General features: G+C 44.0%; 1 protein-coding gene across 5 annotated transcripts in view; it reads left to right on the top strand.

The window, feature by feature from the left end:
* The window catches only part of LOC144070653 (bile salt export pump-like), a 76,856-nt gene that overhangs the window by 33,975 nt on the left and 23,514 nt on the right, over nt 1-19,367 (top strand). For 4 of the 5 annotated variants that reach the window (XM_077595083.1, XM_077595201.1, XM_077595157.1 and 1 more), the window contains 3 exons: nt 9,211-9,412; nt 9,482-9,551; nt 14,686-14,806. In XM_077595083.1, the coding sequence (XP_077451209.1) occupies nt 9,211-9,412; nt 9,482-9,551; nt 14,686-14,806 (393 nt within the window). The remainder of the gene's footprint in view (nt 1-9,210; nt 9,413-9,481; nt 9,552-14,685; nt 14,807-19,367) is intronic. The other variant, XR_013299476.1, reaches the window with a different exon arrangement.

The raw sequence follows: 19,367 nt of genomic DNA, 5'->3' as shown, positions 1-19,367 counted from the left end.
AACAGGAAAATTAAAGAACAAAGGGGCATTAAATACACAGACATGGGTGAAGAGGAAATTGAAAACAGTTGGGTGACACACAAGGCTGAAACCAGTGGCGGGTCGTCAGGGCCTTCAAGGCCTTCTCTGCTGGCCTAAGAAATATCTGAATCATATTATATTTTGTCCATCAATACGTACTTATTATTCCAAATGGTCTGTTAGCTTCCTTTCATTGCTTTTCCCCCTGGTTGCACTGCTTCCAGATGTGTCTTTTCATATTGAAGCATTTAACCAATCACATTTCAGCCATTATTTGTTGCCAGATCAGATCTGCCTCAAAGCCTGCACAATCAGTTCTTGCGGGCTCTGCTGCATTAAACTAGACTGTTGCTTTTAACCAATCAGATTTCGAGTTGGCAACCCCACAATGATTTTTCATAGGCGTTAGCATTTTGCTGGCTGGCACATGTCATTGCTTTCACAAACTATGATTGGCTAGTAGGCGGGCCAAAGCAGTACCGAGGCAGCCGAGATCGCAAACTCCACCCACTATGGCCGACAGAAGCAAAAACAAATACAGACGCTCCCCTACTTACGAACATTCAACTTACGAACAACGGTACATACGAACATGTCTGCAAATTGCGTTTAAGTCCAAAAATGTTCGCAAGTCCAATTTTGTATTTCGCGTCTTTTTCGGAGTAGTACTTCTTTCCGCCGCTAATACCGACGCCTGGCGCTGTGAGAGCTCAGCTCACCCAGCATCTACCTTCTTCTTCGTTGCAATGCGGAAGTGCGTGAATGTATCTCCAGTGTGCAAAGAACCTTTTTCATTTGTATCATTAAATATCTCATGCATCCAATATTGAATATGGTTGGTAAAAAGCTAAAGGCTTCTATTGAGGGAGTTGCAAGGAAGAGGCAAGCCATTTCATTTGAAACGAGTGGCAATAATAACGAAGCTTGATGCGCGTGAGAGTGGTGAGCGTTTCACGGGCATTGAATCGTTCGACCGTCAGTACCATTTATAAACAGAAAGATCGAACGTTGCACAAAGTTTGCAAATCAATTGATTGATGCCATACAGTGCTACCGCATCATTTATGATGAAAAAAAGAAGAAAACTGTGCAATCGTCATTAGGTCGCTTCTTTTGGCCAGTTTCTAATACATAAATCTCTCTCTCTTTCTCTACAGTACTGTACATATTCTCTCCATTTTATTAAATGTTTTTTTTTCAGTACAAACCAATGCGTGTTACTTATACAAGCCTTAAACATACAAATGCACTTATATAAACCTTCAATATACTTATATAGGCCTTAAACAAAAATTATAATACAAAATATAGCACTGAATCAACTTACAAACAAATTCAACTTATGAACAATCGCTCGGAACCAATTGCGTTCGTAAGTAGGGGAGCGTCTGTAGATTCTGTTTGCTCACAAAGCTATTTTCTAGACAGACTTTTTCAGGAAAAAAATGGACATCATTAAGAAAGGGCGGTCAACTCCGAAGCTAGCAAGCCTGTTACAGCTGGGAAAATGGTGTGTGGGGCACTTTCAGCGCGCTAACTTAGCTCCACAAGCAAATAGTATATTGTTGTGTTGATTTAATGCCATGTTCAAAACGGACTATGCCGGAAATATGACAGGACAGGCTCCACTTTCATCATTAGCTTCGATGGCGATAGGAAAGAAGGAAGAAAGAAAGGAGGATGGATATTGTGTAAAAAGGATTTTTGGTAAGTAAAATTACAAATATGGCTATATTCCAAAATAATATTTCAATTGTGGGCCAAGTTCTGATATCTGAAAAGCTCCAGTGTTTGTACTTAAGCTCCAGTGTTTGTATTTAAGCCCCAGTGTTTGTATTTAATCACAAAATGCTGCTAGGAAGTGGATTTTACCCCTGTTTAATTTTTGGCGTTTCACCATTGACTTCTATCGCTGTCTTTTCCCGGGAAAAATCCCCCCCCCCTGGCCTGGTTGTAATGTCTCAAAAGCTCCAGTATTTGTATTCAATCAATAAATGATGCTAGGAAGTGGATTTTACCTAATTTTAGTATTTTAGTGCATTTTTTGTCATTTCACGTATGGACGTATCGACGTTCATCGCTGTCTTTTTACCGGGGAAATGATACTCCGGGCCCGGTTCTGATGTCTAAAAAGCTCCAGTATTTGTATTTAATCAATAAATGCTGTTTTTGGCTGGATTTTACCCCATTTTCGGGCAATGTTTGCCCGTACGCCATTGACGTTCATTGCTGTCTTTTCCCGGGAAAATCACCCCCTGGCCTGGTTTTAATGTCTGAAAAGCTCCAGTATTTGTATTTAATCATGAAATGCTGCTAGGAAGTGGATTTTACCCCATTTTTGTGCATTAATTTATTAATTATTTTTTATGTGTCGCAGCTGTAGCTGCAGTAGAGGTTTTATAGCCATAAAATAGTTTTTGAGGGTTGGATTGATACGTTGAAGGCGCTACCAGAAAATGCACCGCCCGCCACTGGCTGAAACACATAGGGAGGGTGAGCCAAGGTGGAAGCAATGCACAATGAGGACAAGTTTCATTTTTTTTTCATTTTCTGAACCACTTTATCCTCACTAGGGTCGCGGGGGGTGCTGGAGCCTATCCCAGCTGACTTCGGGCCAGAAGTGGGGGACACCGTGAATCGGTGGCCAGCCAATCGCAGGGCATGAGGAGACGCACAACCTTTCACTCTCACACTCATTCCTAGGGGCAATTAAGCGTGTTTAATAAGCCTCCCAAGCATGCAGTACCCGGAGAAAACCCATGCAGGTCCTGGGAAAACATGGAAACTCCACACAGGTGGACAGACCTGGATTTGAACCCAGGACCGCCACTGTGAGGCCGATGCGCTAACCACTTATCTGCCAGGCCGCCCTAATGACAAAATACATAGGGAAATTGTCAAGATTGAATTAATACAACAGAAAAAAACCATATAAACCTAACCGCAATCAGTAGTGTTTAGTGTACACTGTATGTACAGTGCGGCAAATTAGTATTTAGTCAACCACCAATTGTGCAAGTTCTCCTACTTGAAGATTGGAGAGGCCTGTAATTGATGGCGGCGCGCACGGATGCAGCGGCTCAATGCTCTCCGGTTTGGTGTTTTGTTTTCTCAATCTTATCGTTATTTACTAACATCTGCAAGGCAAACTTTTTCTACAGTCGCCAGGATTTAATTACTTTGGGAAGGATATGCGATATATCCATCACAACAGATTACCAACGGACCTACGATATCCCCGAGGACATCTCGAGACCTCCGGGATCTCCGGGGATAGTCAGCCCACTCAGAGTACGACAGAGGCGGCGAAGGGAAAGAAAGCAAAAGCGCGAATGCCGGGCGGGCCTGGCTGCTAAGCTAAGGCAGCAACCACACTGAGCACCGCTTCCGAGTATCTTTTTGACCAACGCCAGATCCATCACCCAGAAAATGGATGATTTGGAACTTCAGATTGCTACCAACAGCTTTGTCAGGAACTGTAACATTATTCTCATCACGGAAACGTGGATTCACCCGCAAATCCCCGACGCCGCGGTATAACTAGCTAGCCGTACGCTATTCCGCAACGATTGTTCGAAAGAATTAACGGGGAAAAGCAAAGGAGGGGGAATTTCCGTGTACATACACAATGAATGATGCTGCGACAGTAGGATCATTAACACTCACTGCTCCCCGGATTTAGAGCTCTTGGCAGTACGGTGTAGGCCCGTCTATCTACCTGGAGAGCTAACGATTGTCATTGTAATGGCTGTTTACATCCCTCCGGATGCTAACGTTAGCACGGCACTTAGCCTCATGCTAGCGGCTGTAAACAAACAACAGCTTGACCACCCCGATGGAGTCTTTATTGTCGCTGGTGACTTCAACAAAGCATGTATAAAGACTCTACTGCCTAACTTTATCCAGTGCGTGAAGTGTCACACCAGAGGAGATAAAACTCTAGACCATGTTTATTCTAATATCAAACATGCTTATAGAGCCACATCCCTCCCTCACCTGGCTGGATCAGACCATCTCTGCCTGTCCCTCACCCCCGCATACACTCCACTCCGGAGGCTAACAAGGCCACAAATAAAGATAATAAAAACATTGCCCGAGGACGCCCTTTCTCAGCTGCAGGACTGTTTTTCCCGCACCATCTGGGAACTTTTTGAACACCATAATCTCCAGTACTACACGGACACTGTACTTTTCTACATCAAAAACTGCACGGACAATGTCACTGTTAATAAACGGATACAGGTTTTTCCTAACCAAAGACCCTGGATGACCAGTGAGACACAGGCACTCATCAAATGCCGTAACACCGCCTTCAGGTCAGGGGACAAGGTACAATACAGCGCTGCCAGAGCAGAGCTGAAGAGAGGCATTAAAAAGCCCAAGGCAGCATATACAAGGAAAATTGAGGAACACTTCACACGAAATAACCCAAAGAAGATGTGGCAGGGAATACGAAATATTACCAAATACAAAGACAATAATGTGTATGTTAATGCAGATGCCTCACTAGCAGAGGAACTGAACCGACTGAGACTGACAAATCAGACCCAGTCTCAACACCTCCGCCACGACCCTGTAGCAGTACACTGAAGCTTCAGGAACATGAAGTGAGACTGGTAATGCGGACTGTGAACACCAGGAAGGCTGCTGGCCCCGACGGAGAACCTGGGAAGGTGCTCAAAGCCTGCGCTGACCAGCTGGCCGGTGATTTCACAAACAAATTCCATTGTTCCCTGCAACTACGACTGTACTGAGTCCTCTTCTGTACTCCCTGTACACATACGACTGTACACCGACCCACCAGTCTAACTCCATCATCAAATTTGCCGATGACACCACTGTGGTCGGACTCATCTCAGGAGGGGATGAGTCGGCCTACAGAGATGAGGTCAACAAACTGTATTTGTGGTGCTCGGTGAAAAATCTCACACTGAACACCACGAAAACTAAAGAAATAATCCTGGACTTTCGCAAACACAGCACAGATCTGGCCCCACTCCTCATAAATGGAGTATGTGTAGACAGGGTCCAGTCCTTTAAATTCCTGGGGGTCCACGTCACGGATAAGCTCTCCTGGTCTACAAACACCTCGGCAGTGGTGAAGAAGGCCCAGTAACGACTCCATTTCCTGAGGGTACTCAGGAGGAACAACTTGGACACTAAGCTTCTGGTAACCTTCTATAGAGCCACTGTGGAGAGCATCCTGGCATACTGTATTACAGTGTGGTACGCTGGAAGCACGGCAGCAGACAAAAAGGCCATGCAGAGAGTGATTAACACTGCCCAGAAGATCATCGGCTGCTCTCTGCTCTCACTGGAAGACATTGCCAGCCCTCGTTACCTCAGCAGAGCCTGGAATATTGTCGGGGACCCATACTACCCTGGTCACAACCTGTTCCAGCTGCTGCCCTCTGGCAGACGCTACAGGTCTCACAAAGTACGGACAAATAGGCTTAAGGACAGTTTTTTTCCCACAGCCATCAGGACTCTGAACTTGCGGAAGCACGACACACAATCCCTTCTGTGTAATAACTTCGGGGTCAGGTAACATGAAGGACGTTGGGCGGTGATCTGCCTCCTGCTGGCTGACTGAAGGTAAGTGAGGAGACAGTGAGAGGTAAGTGATCGTTTTTTTTTGCTGGCATCTGCGAGGCAAACTTTTTCTGCAGTCGCCAGGATTTGGTTGCGCTCGGGGGGAGATGCGATGTATCCACCACGGCAGTTTGCCAATGAATCTGACATTTTTACTTATTTGGGCCTTTTGCCGGGAAAGCGCACTTTGTGGAGAAGCACCACCAATTTCGTCATACGCAGCAGGGTATAATGACAATTAGGATTTTGTCGAGTCAATGATGATGACAAAGCCTATGTCTGATTAATTGTCAATACAGTGGTACCTCGACATCCGATCGTAATCCGTTCCGAGACTGAGATCGTATGACAAGGTTCTCGTAACTCGAGCGGACGTTTCCCATTGAAATGAATGGAAAACAAATTAATTCGTTCCAGCCCTCTGAAAAAACACCAAAAACTGGATATTGGATTGGAAAAAATGTTTTATTTCTTCTAATTCCCCATCTATTAACAAAGTAACACATAACTAGTGGTTTAATAGAAATAAAATGTGTTTAATCTAACTAAAATTGGGCGGATTTCGCCGAGGGGAGAGGGAAAGGCGCACAAAAGAGGCGGGGGGCTTCGTTTTTTTTCCCCACACAACGCGCTCGTAAACGGAACAAACACTCCACCCTCACGTTCGCTATCGATGGGCTGTTTGCTGTTGTACTATTCCCTTCAAAATATTCCGAAAATGATGCACACAAATGTCCTCACTATCGGATAACGCACGACCACTTGCCAACGAGCAGCAGTCTTTTATCAGTGATCGCTCCGCTGCTCATGGGAGCTTCGAGGGCGCTGGCTAGCGGCTCCCTTTTAGCTTGTAGCATCTGTGGTTGCATCCGCTTTGAACGGCGCCTATGATAGAGTTGCTACCGGGGATGCTATTGCGGGGAGTTGCGAGCCAGTGCCCCTGATGTTCTTATGAGCAGCGAACAAGAAGTAATATAATACTCCTCGTATTAGATAAAAATAACAGGAAATGCAGCAGCTGAGCTTACCCACGTATTGATTGTGGGTAAAGTTTTATTCTGAGAAAGAGTGCCATTGCCTGTCGGCGTTGTGTGCACGAGTATACTTCATTACCCAGAAAGCACTCTTTTTCCCGCGCATGCGCGTTGTGCGTTTCCTGGTCTGAATAACTCATTCGGTGCTCGTAAATATTTTTATACACGAAAGATATGCAAAAAAGACAGTGCCATGGCCACCTGGCTTGGTCGCATCACGAAATTTTGATCGCATGACGGGCGAATTATTCGATCTAAATTTCCGTCGTAAGACGAGAATATTGTATGACGAGCGGTCGTATGACGAGGTACCACTGTATGGGTAAACCTCCACCATGAGAGACAGAATGTAGAAAAAACAGAAAATCACAGTGTTTGATTTTTAAAGAATTTATTTCCAAATTAGAGTGGAAAATAAATATTTGTTCATCTACAAACAATCAAGATTTCTGGCTGTCAAAGAGGTCTAACTTCTTGTAACGAGGTCTAACGAGGTCTCCACTCGTTACCTGTATTAATAGCATCTGTTTTAACTCATTATCGGTATAAAAGACACCTGTCCACAACCTCAGTCTCTCACACTCCAAACTTCACTATGGCCAAGACCAAAGAGCTGTCGAAGGACACCAAAGACAAAATTGTAGACCTGCACCAGGCTGGGAAGACAGAATCTGCAATAGGTAAAATGCTTGGTCTAAAGAAATCAACTGTGGGAACAATGATTAGAAAATGGAAGACATACAAGACGACTGACAATCTCCCTTGATCTGGGGCTCCATGCAAGATCACATCCTGTGGCGTCAAAATGATAACAAGAACGGTGAGCAAAAATCCCAGAACCACACGGGGGACCTAGTGAATGACCTACAGAGAGCTGGAACCACAGTAACAAAGGCTACTATCAGTAACACAATGCACCGCCAGGGACTCAAATCCTGCACTGCCAGACGTGTCCCCCTGCTGAAGTACACATCCAGGCCAGTCTGCGATTCTCTAGAGAGCATTTGGAAGATCCAGAAGAGGACTGGGAGAATGTGTTTGGTCAGATGAAACCAAAATAGAACTTTTTGGTAGAAACACAGATTCTCGTGTTTGGAGAAAGAATACTGAATTGCATCCGAAGAGCACCATACCCACTGTGAACAATGGGGGTGGAAACATCATGCTTTGGGGCTGTTTTTCTGCAAAGGAACCAGGACGACTGATCTGTGTAAAGCAGGGGTGTCCAAACTATTCCACAAAGGGCCGCAGTGGGTGCGGGTTTTCATTCCAACCCATCAAGATGACACCTTTTCACCAATCGGGTGTCCTACAAGTGCAATCAGTGGATTGCAGTCAGGTGCTTCTTGTTTTCTTCAGAAATCTCATTGGTCAAAATGTCTGTGCTGGATCGGTTGGAACAAAAACCTGCACCCACAGCGGCCCTCGAGGACCGGTTTGGCCATCCCTGGTGTAAAGGAAAGAATGAATGGGGCGAGTATGTGCGAGAGATTTTGAGTGAAAATCTTCTTCCATCAGCAAGGACATTGAGACATGGCTGGGTCTTTCAGCATGACAATGATCCCAAACTCACAGCTAGGGCAACAAAGGAGTGGCTTCGTAAGAAGCATCTCAAGGTCTCCAGATCTCGACCCCATAGAAAATCTGTGGAGGTTGTTGAAAGTCTATGTTGCCCAACGACAGCCCCAAAACATCACTGCTCTAGAGGAGATCTGCATGGAGGAATGGGCCAAAATACCAGCAACAGTGTGTGAAAAGCTTGTGAAGATTTTCAGAAAACGTTTGGCCTCCGTTATTGCCAACAAAGGGTACATAACAAAGTATTGAGATGAACTTTTGGCATTGACCAAATACTTATTTTCCACTATGATTTGCAAATAAATTATCTAAAAATCAAACAATGTGACTTTATGTTTTTCCCCCACATTTTGTCTCTCATGTGTTGAGGTTTACCCATGTTGACAATTACAGGCCTCTCTATTCTTTTCAAGTAGGATAACTTGCACAATTGGTGGTTGACTAAATACTTATTTGCCCCACTGTATTTGGGAGACCCAAATCCAGAAGAGCAAGAGGGCAGATGGGATAATGCAGAACTCAAAAGTATTGGTTTGACAAACAAAACCACTGGATGAAACATAAAAAGAAAATGTAACAAATCAAATATTAATTTGTCGTTTGAAAACGGTTAACAAGGCAGAGATGGATATGGTCTATTAATTTGACCCTTTTTTAGTACAAATAAAAATGGTAAATACGAGTGTTTTTTTCTGCCGCTGTGTTTAGCCCAAAGAATAAGAATGTGATGGTCATGCTTATTCTACAATTCTAATCAGGAGAGTTTTTTTCCAGCCATTTTTATAATTCAAAAAATAAAAATAAAAAGGTAAACGGTGCATTGAGATCATTAATAACTATTTGGTACACTGTCAACATTTTGATAAATAAGGCGATCAAGTGTAACAATTTTGGTTTGTGTTCCTAGTAAGCAAAAGTGTTTTCTTCACAATTGAAACTTTGGTAATTCCCCGTATTTATTTATAAATACTCCTTGATGTTAAAGGTGCGTATGGGACGTACCACCATTTCCATTGCCCACCGGCTGTCCACCATAAAGAACGCTGATGTGATCGTGGGTTTTGAGCACGGCCAGGCAGTTGAGCGGGGGAAGCATAGTGAACTACTGGAACAGAAGGGCGTCTACTTCACACTGGTTACCTTGCAAAGCAAAGGAGATAAGGCCCTCAACGAGAAGGCTCGGCAAAGTAAGTTCTAGACTTATACGTTATTTCCACAAATGTGTCGTGCTTCTACTCACACCCTGTCACGTTCAGTGGCAGAAAATGAAGATGCAGCAAGGAAACTTAGCTTGTCCAGAGCCGGTAGCTACCGGGCCAGCCTGAGGTACCACAACACCTATTTGTATACCAATTACACTGTAAAAAAATAAGCGGTAAAACAAGCACTACTGTGCTATTTGTGCTGAGAATGACAAAATGAGTGTAGTGATGTCTCCAACACCATAATCTACAGTCATGCCTTGAGATACGACCTTAATGCGTTCCGGGACCGAGCCCGTATGTCGATTTATTCGTATCTCAAATCAACGTTTCCCATAGAAACGAACTAAATACAAATGAATTAGTTCCCACCTTCTGAAAAAAACAGGATATTACAATGGAAAAACATATTTTTATTGATTGTAATTCACCATCTACTAAAGCAGGGGTCCCCAAACTTTTTCCTGTGAGGGCCACATAACTTTTCCCTTCTCTGATGGGGGGGCGGTGTCAGTTTGTAACAGAAAAAGTGTGACGATCGTAGGGGAGCTTAATTTTTTTTATTGTTTTCCAGAAAGGCACACAACCAAATAACCCTTTCCAGGTTCTTTACAGAAAAAAAGTCAGGAAACAAATAATAACACTATTAATGAAATAAATAATAACTAAATAACCCTCTCTGAGTTCTTCACAGAAAAAACAGGAAATAAATAACACTATTTATGAAATAAATAAGAACTAAATAACTCTCTCTGGGTTCTTCATAGAAAAAAAGCCATGGAACATTTACTTTCTGTTGTGCCATGCACAATCTTAACAGATAAAAGTTCAGCTCAGTTGTCAGAGCAGAATCTCTCTGACACATATGAGCAGTCTCTTAAAGTTCTTGTGTTTCTTCCTTATAATCCTTTTGTTCCAATAGGCTTGTAGACACCGCTGTTTGCAGCTCTCTCATCAACTTCCCTGTGAAAACCACAAAGGAAGCAGGTTGAGAAACTGAACTAAGTGAAACCGCACCTACACAGCACAATACATTTCACTACCAGTATGGTTGTAAAGATGGATTTTATCCCAGTAGATTTTATTATGATTATATTTGTTTATGCTCAGAATGACTCATTCAAGTCAGAAACGTGAGCTTACCTATGTATGTTCATCAGTGTGAACTGTGGGCCTGCATCTGGCTGGTGAGAAGTTGAAAATCAGGTTCCATTCTAGTTACAGCCAGTCTCAAGCACTGATGCAAATGTTCATCTGTCAATCTTGATCTCATCAGAGTTTTCAGCAGTTTCATGCACTTTTCAGCTGGGAACGGGACCGCTGGGTTCTCTGTCGACAGGTTTTGGGTAGCAGGAAGATGGAAAAAGTTGCACTTATGCACTTGTTCCAAAAGCAGCGCTAATTTCACCTCAAATGCTTTTATGTGTGAATACATGTCGCAAATGAGTTTCCCTTCGCCTTGTAGCTGCAAGTTAAGGCGGTTAAGTATTTTTTGTCACGTCTCTTAAAAATGCGAGGTGCCATTTCCATTCTGGGTTGATCAGCTCTGGGACCGTTTTGTCTTTTAAATGAAGAAATGCGTTAATTACGGGTAGAAGCTCGTAAAAACGCCTCAAAACTCTGCCCCGGCTCAGCCATCGGACCTCTGTGTAGTACAGCACATCTCCGTGCGTAGACTCCAGTTCAGACAGGAATTCTTGGAACTGCCTGTGTTTAAGTCCCTTTGCCCTGATGAAGTTTATGCACGACACCACAACCTTCATTACAGAATCCCACGTCAACACTTTGCAGCACAGTGCTTGCTGGTGAATTAGGCAGTGGACTCGTAGCGGGGCGGTGAGACCCCTTTTTTCCAACTCCCGGTTCATGCGTCCTATTAAACCGCGAGTTTCGCCCACCATGCTAGGAGCCCCGTCAGTCGTGATGCTAGCCAGCTTTGACCAGTCCAGGTCCAACTTCTCCATGGTTTGGCACACTTTGTCAAAAATATCCTCTCCCGTTGTGGTCCCTTTGAGACTTTGGAGGGCTGCCAGATCCTCGCATATCTCAAAGTTTGCGCTAACTCCACGAATAAAAATGAGCAGTTGCGCTGTGTCTTGCACGTCCGTGCTTTCATCCAGTGCTAATGAAAAAAAGTCAAATTCTTTCTTCTTCTGCTGCAGCTGGGCATATACATTACTCCCGATTTCTTCAACGCGTCTGGTGATTGTACTCCCCGACAGACTTACGGCATTAAATGCAACTTTCTTCTCGGGACACACTTCCTCCACGACAACATCCATACTTTTCTTAAAAAACTCTCCGTTAGTGAAAGGCTTACCGTTGCTTGCTATCAGTTTAGCAACCCGAAAGCTGGCCCGAACGGATGCCTGGTTCAGCTGAGCTTGGCGTAGAAATGTAGTCTGCTGAGATAATAGTCCAACTTTTAGCTTTGAGAGTTTGTCTGCTCGTATTTGGCCTTGCACGCTATCGTACTTGTCTTTGTGACGGGATTCATAGTGCCGGCGAAGATTGTATTCTTTGAATACTGCCACCGTCTCTTGACAGATGAGACAAACAGCCTTTTCTTTGCATTGAACAAAAAAATAATCGTTTGTCCACTGCAGGTTAAATACCCTGCATTCTGAATCAATTTTTCTCTTAACTAACCTTTTCGCCATTATTCCGTTCTCAAACAGGTTCAGGTTGCACAGTTTTTATATGCTTGAATAGCATCGCAATAGCTATGGCCCCGGGGCTCTGCCCTCACCTGCGATCGTCCAGATATCTTACTAACACTCTGCTCGCGCATGCAACGGTGGAAGTGCCCGCATGAATCAAAGGGAAACACTCTCCCCGCGCGTGTCACCAAAGAAGCAATGCGAAGGCGCGCTTCACTGGGATGATTTGTGGGCTCAGCAGGGGTGCAATGAACCAAACACAAGATTAAAACGTCCCAGTCTTTAAGGCCAAATAGGAAAAAAATCCGATAGCGTCTCTGGTATTGTTCAGAAGGCCGGTCCAAATGTGCCGGCGGGCCGTGTCCGGCCCGCGGGCTGTAGTTTGGTGACCCCTGTACTAAAGAGTAACAAATAACTGGTGGTTATGGAGTTTATTACTAAAATGAGACATTATTCAGTACAACACGTATGCGCTCGTAACATAACAAACTTTAAATTTAACTTAAATGAACTTGGATTCCTATTAACGTTACACTAAATTTAAACCTTCTTGTGCAATAACCAAGGCAAAGAGCTTAATGTATTCAACCGCGGCTTTCGAGGCGAACTTCCTGCTTCTCTATACGTATTGGCAAGTCATCTCAGTCACGCGTACACTACTCATGTTTTGTGGCCAAGTGTGTCCAATCAGCCTACCATGCATGTTTGTGGAATGTGGGAGGAAACCGGAGTACCTGGAGGAAACCCACGCAGGCCCAGGAAGAACATGCAAACTCCACCGTGACCGGACGATTCGCCGAATGACGTTTTGCCGACGGACGTTTGGCCGACGGACGTTTGGCCGACGGACGTTTGGCCGACGGACGTTTGGCCGACGGACAGTTCACCGAATGGACGTTTCGCCGAAACGGGACTGCGCGCTCGCCCCCGGATCGTGTGTGTACAAGTGTTTCAACCTCGGCCCGCGGGCCATATACGGCCCGTTACAGATATTCATTTAGGAATAACAAGGTCATGTACAGCCCCCCGCTGGACAATTATTCTAAATACAAGTACGTACTACAATGTGCTGCCATTTTTTTATATTTTGTATTTTATCCTTGTGTTTAAAGTAGTAGCCATTTGGACACGCAATGTAATTTATCAAAGCTGGGGATTGATGTCTGACACTGAGAAAAAAACAACACTAGAAGACTTATGTGAAATTCTAAGTGCCTTGGACAGACTACAGGGCTTAGAGAACAATACCTGAAAATGCCATGGAACACACTTTTACTTCTAGTTTAATTTTAAATAATTTCCCATTATTTTAGGAAATATATATTCAAAATGATTTGCTGAGAACCTTAATTCAAAGATTAATTTCAACGTTTTCTATGCTGGTGTAAGTTTTCTGGAGTTGGATTTCTGGAATTACAATTTCATTACAGTAGTACTTACTGTTACTACTACTTTATTTTCTCTATTTCTTCTGTCACGTACTGTTCTGCGTGATCTCCAATCACTACTTGATTTAATTTCACAGAAATTCAACACTACTTTAAACACAAGGATAAAATTAAAAATATAAAAAATTGGCAGCACATTGTAGTACTACGTACTTGTATTTAGAACTATGTCCAGCGGGGGGCAGTACATGCCCTTGTTATTCCTAAATTAATGTTATCTGTAACGGGCCGTATATGGCCCGCGGGCTGAGGTTGAAAAACATGTACACACATGATCCGGGGGCGGGGCGAGCGCGCGAATCCCGTTTCGGCCAAACGTCCGTTGGCGAAACATCCGTCGGCGAAACGTCTTTCGGCAAATCGTCCGAGTACCAAACTCCACACAGGTGGACCGGCCTGGATTTAAAACCAGGACCCTAGAACTGTGAGGCCGACGTGCTAACCACTCAAGCCACAGGAACACCAATGTTAGCCATTCCATTTAAAATGCATTTGATATCTACAACTGTCAATGACAGTGAATGAGTTCACTCTTTATAATATAATAAAGTTTTTAATAGTTTCACTATTTCATTGAAAGTAAGAATTGTATCAAAATTATTTGAAATAATCTTTTTAAAAGTGATAATTTAAATGCAATTCCGGTATTTTGGCAAAAAACAAATTTAATACACATGATTTGCTTTTGCGGCCCGTGCAAACATCTGTGGGGGGACAGACATGGGCCCCAGGCCTTGAGTTTGACACCAGTGGCCTGAGCCTATTCAGATGAGAAATACCCTCCATCATTCAAAGGACTGTCACTTATGTATTCTCTTCCCGTTAACACTAGATCAGTGGTTCTTAACCTGGTTAGAGCCCCACCAGTTTCCTATGCGCATTCGCCAAACCCTACTTTAGTGTAAAATATATATTTTTTAAATTCAATATATATAAATTCCTCACAGCACTGATTGGCCAAGCAATGTTACGCAATCATCTGCAGCCAGTGATCGTCAAGAGGGGCATGTTATCATGTATAGATATGATGATTCAATGTGTATTGACCTCCATGTCAGAGGCTCCACCGAACCCTTAGGGTTCAATCAAACCCAGGTTAAGAACCACTGCACTAGATTGTTTTTGAGCTCATACACATTTGTCTCAACAGAGCCTCCGTCCGCCAGAGATCCCGATCCCAGCTATCCAACCTGATTCCAGAATCTTCCGTATCCATTACCGGGGAGCTGGGTAGCAGGGCCTACTCTTTGTCTCAAGCCGACAAATCCAAGGTTGATAAGTGCATGGGTTTGAGGCCTATTATTTAATATGTTGACGAATTGCCATTCTATGCATTTATTTTTTTAATTTTTATTAAAGGGTATATTTTTTAGAATCAGCTTGCCAATATCATAGACACATGAAATGTGCAGTTGTGGTCAAAAGTTTACATACACTTGTGAAGAACATAATAATAATAATAATAATAATAATAATAATAATAATAATAATAATAATAATAATAATAATAATAATAATAATAATAATGATAATAATAATAATAATCGGACATAGGCTTTGTCATCATCATTGACTCGACAAAAAGCCTAATTGTCATCATACCCAGCTGCGTATGACGAAATTGGTAGTGCTTCTCCACAAGGTGCGATTTCCCGGCAAAAGGCCCAAATAAGTGATAATTTCAGACTCGTTGGCATTCTGCCGTGATGGATACATCGTATCACCCCTCGAGCGCAACCAAATCCCGGCGACTTCAGAAAAAGTTTGCCTCGCGTATGCCAACAAAGACAAAAAAACGGATGACTTACCTCCCACTGTCTCCTCACTTACCTTCAGTCAGCCAGCAGTAGGCAGATCACTGCCCAACGTCCTTCATGTTACCTCACCCCGAAGTTGTTACACAGAGGGGATTGTGTGTCGTGCTACCGCAAATTCAGAGTCCTGATGGCTGTGGGAAAAACTGTCCTTAAGCCTATTTGTCCGTACTTTGTGAGACCTGTAGCGTCTGCCAGAGGGCAGAAGCTGGAAAGGTTGTAACCAGGGTGGTATGGGTCCCCGACAATGTTGAGGTAACGGGGGCTGGCAATGTCTTCCAATGAGGGCAGAGAGCAGCCGACGATCTTCTGGTCAGTGTTAATCACTTTCTGCATGGTCTTTTTGTCTGCTGCCGTGCTTCCAGCGTACCACACTCTAATGCAGTATGCCAGGATGCTCTCCACAGTGGCTCTATAGAAGGTTACCAGAAGCTTAGTGTCCAAGTTGTTCCTCCTGAGTACCCTGAGGAAATGGAGTCGTTTCTGGGCCTTCTTCACTACTGCCATGGTGTTTGCAGACCAGGAGATCTTATCCGTGACGTGGACCCCCAGGAATTTTAAAGGACTGGACCCTGTCTACACATACTCCATTTATGAGGAGTGGGGGCAGATCTGTGCTGTCTTTGCGAAAGTCCAGGATTATTTCTTTAGTTTTTGTGGTGTTCAGTGTGAGGTTTTTCACCGAGCACCACAAAGACAGTTTGTTGACCTCATCTCCGTAGGCCGACTCATCCCCTCCTGAGATGAGTCTGACCACAGTGGTGTCATCGGCAAATTTGAGGATGGAGTTAGACTGGTGGGTTGGTGTACAGTCGTATGTGTACAGGGAGTACAGAAGAGGACTTAGTACACAGCCTTGAGGGGAGCCAGTGCTCAGTGTAATGGAGGAAGAGAGGTGGGGACCAAGTCTAACAGTTTGTGGTCGGTTGGTTACGAAGTTCTTCATCCAGCAGCAGATGGAAGATGATAGTCCAAGGTGGGAGAGTTTTTCAGCCAGAATGTATTATAGTGTTGAAGGCTGAGCTATAGTCAATGAAAAGCATCCTAACGTAGTTCCCATGGTGCTCCAGGTGGCTCAGTGCTGTGGTAGAGCTATGGCGATAGCGTCGTCAGTGGACCTGTTTGCTCCATAAGCAAACTGGTGAGGGTCAACTGAGGGAGGGATTGTATTCCTGATATGGCAGGCGACCAACTTTTCAAAGCACTTCATGATCACAGGCGTGAGTGCAACAGGCCTATAGTCATTCAGGCTGTCAATGGTTGGCTTTGGGACAAGGATAATGGTGGCAGATTTCAGGCAGGATGGAATGGATTGGATTGGATAACTTTATTCATCCCGTATTCGGGAAATTTCGTTGTCACAGTAGCAAGAGGGTGAGGATGCAGGAATAGGAAAGGCATTTTAGACAGAAATAGATAGGTAATAAGTAAGTTAATAAATAAATACATGAATAAATATATAAATAAATAAGCGTGTTTCTTAGCACATATATACATGGTGGAATGATGGATTGTTGCAGGGAACAATTGAACATTTTTGTGAAAACACCAGCCAGCTGGTCAGCACAGGCTTTGAGCGCCTTCCCAGGTACTCCGTAGGGGCCAGCAGCCTCCCTGGTGTTCACAGTCCGCAGTACATGTCTTACTTCATGTTCCTGAAGCTCCAGTGCACTGCTGCAGGGTGGTGGTGGATGTGTTGAGACTGGGTCTGATTTGACAGTCTCAAAGCGGGCAAGGAAACGGTTCAGTTCCTCAGCTAGTGAGGCATCTGCTTTAACAGACATATTATTGTCGTTGTTATTGGTAATATGTCGTATTTCCTGCCACATCTTCTTTGGGTTATTTCCTGTGAAGTGCTCCTCAATTTTCCTTGTATATGGTGCCTTGGCCTTTTTAATGGCTCTCTTCAGCTCTGCTCTGGCAGCGCTGTATTTTACCTTGTCCCCTGACCTGAAGGCGATGTTACGGCCTTTGATGAGTGCCTGTGTCTCACTGGTCATCCAGGGTTTTTGGTTAGGAAAAACCTGTATCCGTTTATTAACAGTGACGTTCGTGCAGTTTTTGATGTAGGAAGGTACAGTGTCCGTGTAGTCCTGGAGGTTGTGGTGTTCGAAAAGTTCCAAGTTGGTGCAGAAAAAAACAGTCCTGCAGCTGAGAAAGGGCGTCCTCGGGCCAAGTTTTTATTATCTTTATTTGTGGCATTGTTAGCCTGGAGCAGTGAGTGTTAATGATTCTACTGTCGCAACACCATTCATTGTGTATGAACACGCAAAGTCCCCCACCTTTGCTTTTCCTTGTTAATTCTTTCGAACGATCGTTTCGGAATAGCCTCTGGCTACCTAGCGATACCGCGGCGGCGGGGATTTCCAGGTTTAGCCACGTGTGACCGGACGTTTCGTCGAAGGACGTTTGGTCGAAGCACACTTCGTCCCCGGACGTTTGGTCTAACGGACGTTTGTTGACGGACAGTTCGTCGAACGGACGTTTCGTCGAATGGACGTTTGGTCGATGGATTCGCCGCCGGACATTTCGTCGAACGGACAATTTGTCGCCGGATTCGCTCGATCTCAAAATTATAATCATGAGAGAGTTTACTGTTGAAAGCGATCAACCAGGTAATCTCTCGCTCTCAAAACTATAATCATGAGAGAGAGAGTGAGTTTGTAATTGCATTGACAATGTAAAAGCATTAATATCTAAATATCTAACATCAAAATTATCAATACGTTGCATATTATTGGCGTGTGTACGTTTTATTCGTCGCCGGATTCGCTCGCTCGCTCTCAAAATTATCATTAGGTTGCGTATTATTGGCGTGTGGACATGTTATTCGTCGCCGGATTCGCTCGCTCGCTCCCGGATTCTCCTCGCTCTCAAAATTATCAATAATGCGTATTATTGGCGTGTGTGTACATGTTATTTGTCGCCGGATTCGCTTGCCCTCAAAATTATCAATCGACCAAGTGTCCGTTGACGAAACGTCTGGGTACCATAGCTATGTTTCTGTGATGAGAATAATGTTGCAGTTCCTGACAAAGCTGTTGGTAGCAAGCTGAAGTTCCAAATCATCCATTTTGTAGGTGATGGATCTGGCATTGGTCAAAAAGATACTCGGAAGCGGTGCTTGGTGTGGTTGCTGCCTTAGCTTAGCAGCTAGGCCCGCCCGGCATCCGGGCTTTTGCTTTCTTTCCCTTTGTCGCTGCTGTCGTACTCTGAGTGGGCTGACTTTCCACTGAGATCCCGGAGGTCTCGAGATGTCCTCGGGGATACCGTAGGTCCGTTGGTAGTCTGTTGTGATGGATTTATCGCATCCCCTTCCAAGAGTAATTAAATTCTGGCGACTGTAGAAAAAGTTTGCCTCGCAGTTGTTAGTAAATAGGGAACGACACCAAACTGGAGAGCAATGAGGCTCTGCACCCGTGCGCGCCGCCATCTTAGATGATGTCATGGCTCTCTTGAGTTTCCAGTTATTTCTACAAATCAGATTTTTCTCTGATAGAGTAATTGGAACAGATACTTCTTTTTCACAAAACATTCATGAAGTTTGGTTCTTTTATGACTTTATTATGGGTGAACAGAAAAAAGTGATCAAATCTGCTGGGTCAAAAATATACATACAGCAGCGCTAATATTTGGTAACATGTCCCTTGGCCATTTTCTCTTCAATTAGGCACTTTTGGTAGATTCAACGAGAAGCTTGCCAGAAGCTTGTGGATGGCTATCCACAAGCTTCTGGTTGAATCTTTGAACACTCCTCTTGACAGAATTGGTGCAGTTCAGTTAAATTTGATGGCTTTCTGACATGGACTTGTTTCTTCAGCATTGTCCACAAGTTCTCAATGGGGTTTAAGTCAGGACTTTGGGAAGGCCATTCGAAAACCTTAATTCTAGCCTGATTTAGCCATTCCATTACCACTTTTGATGTGTGTTTGGAGTCATTGTCCTGTTGGAACACCCAACTGCGCCCAAGACCCAATCTTCGGGCTGATGACTTTAGGTTATCTTGAAGAATTTGAAG

Source organism: Stigmatopora argus, chromosome 1 (assembly GCF_051989625.1).
Source record: "Stigmatopora argus isolate UIUO_Sarg chromosome 1, RoL_Sarg_1.0, whole genome shotgun sequence".
NCBI classification, from domain to species: domain Eukaryota; kingdom Metazoa; phylum Chordata; class Actinopteri; order Syngnathiformes; family Syngnathidae; genus Stigmatopora; species Stigmatopora argus.
Note: the sequence above shows the minus strand (reverse complement) of the source record. Positions and strands in the feature narration are given on the sequence as shown.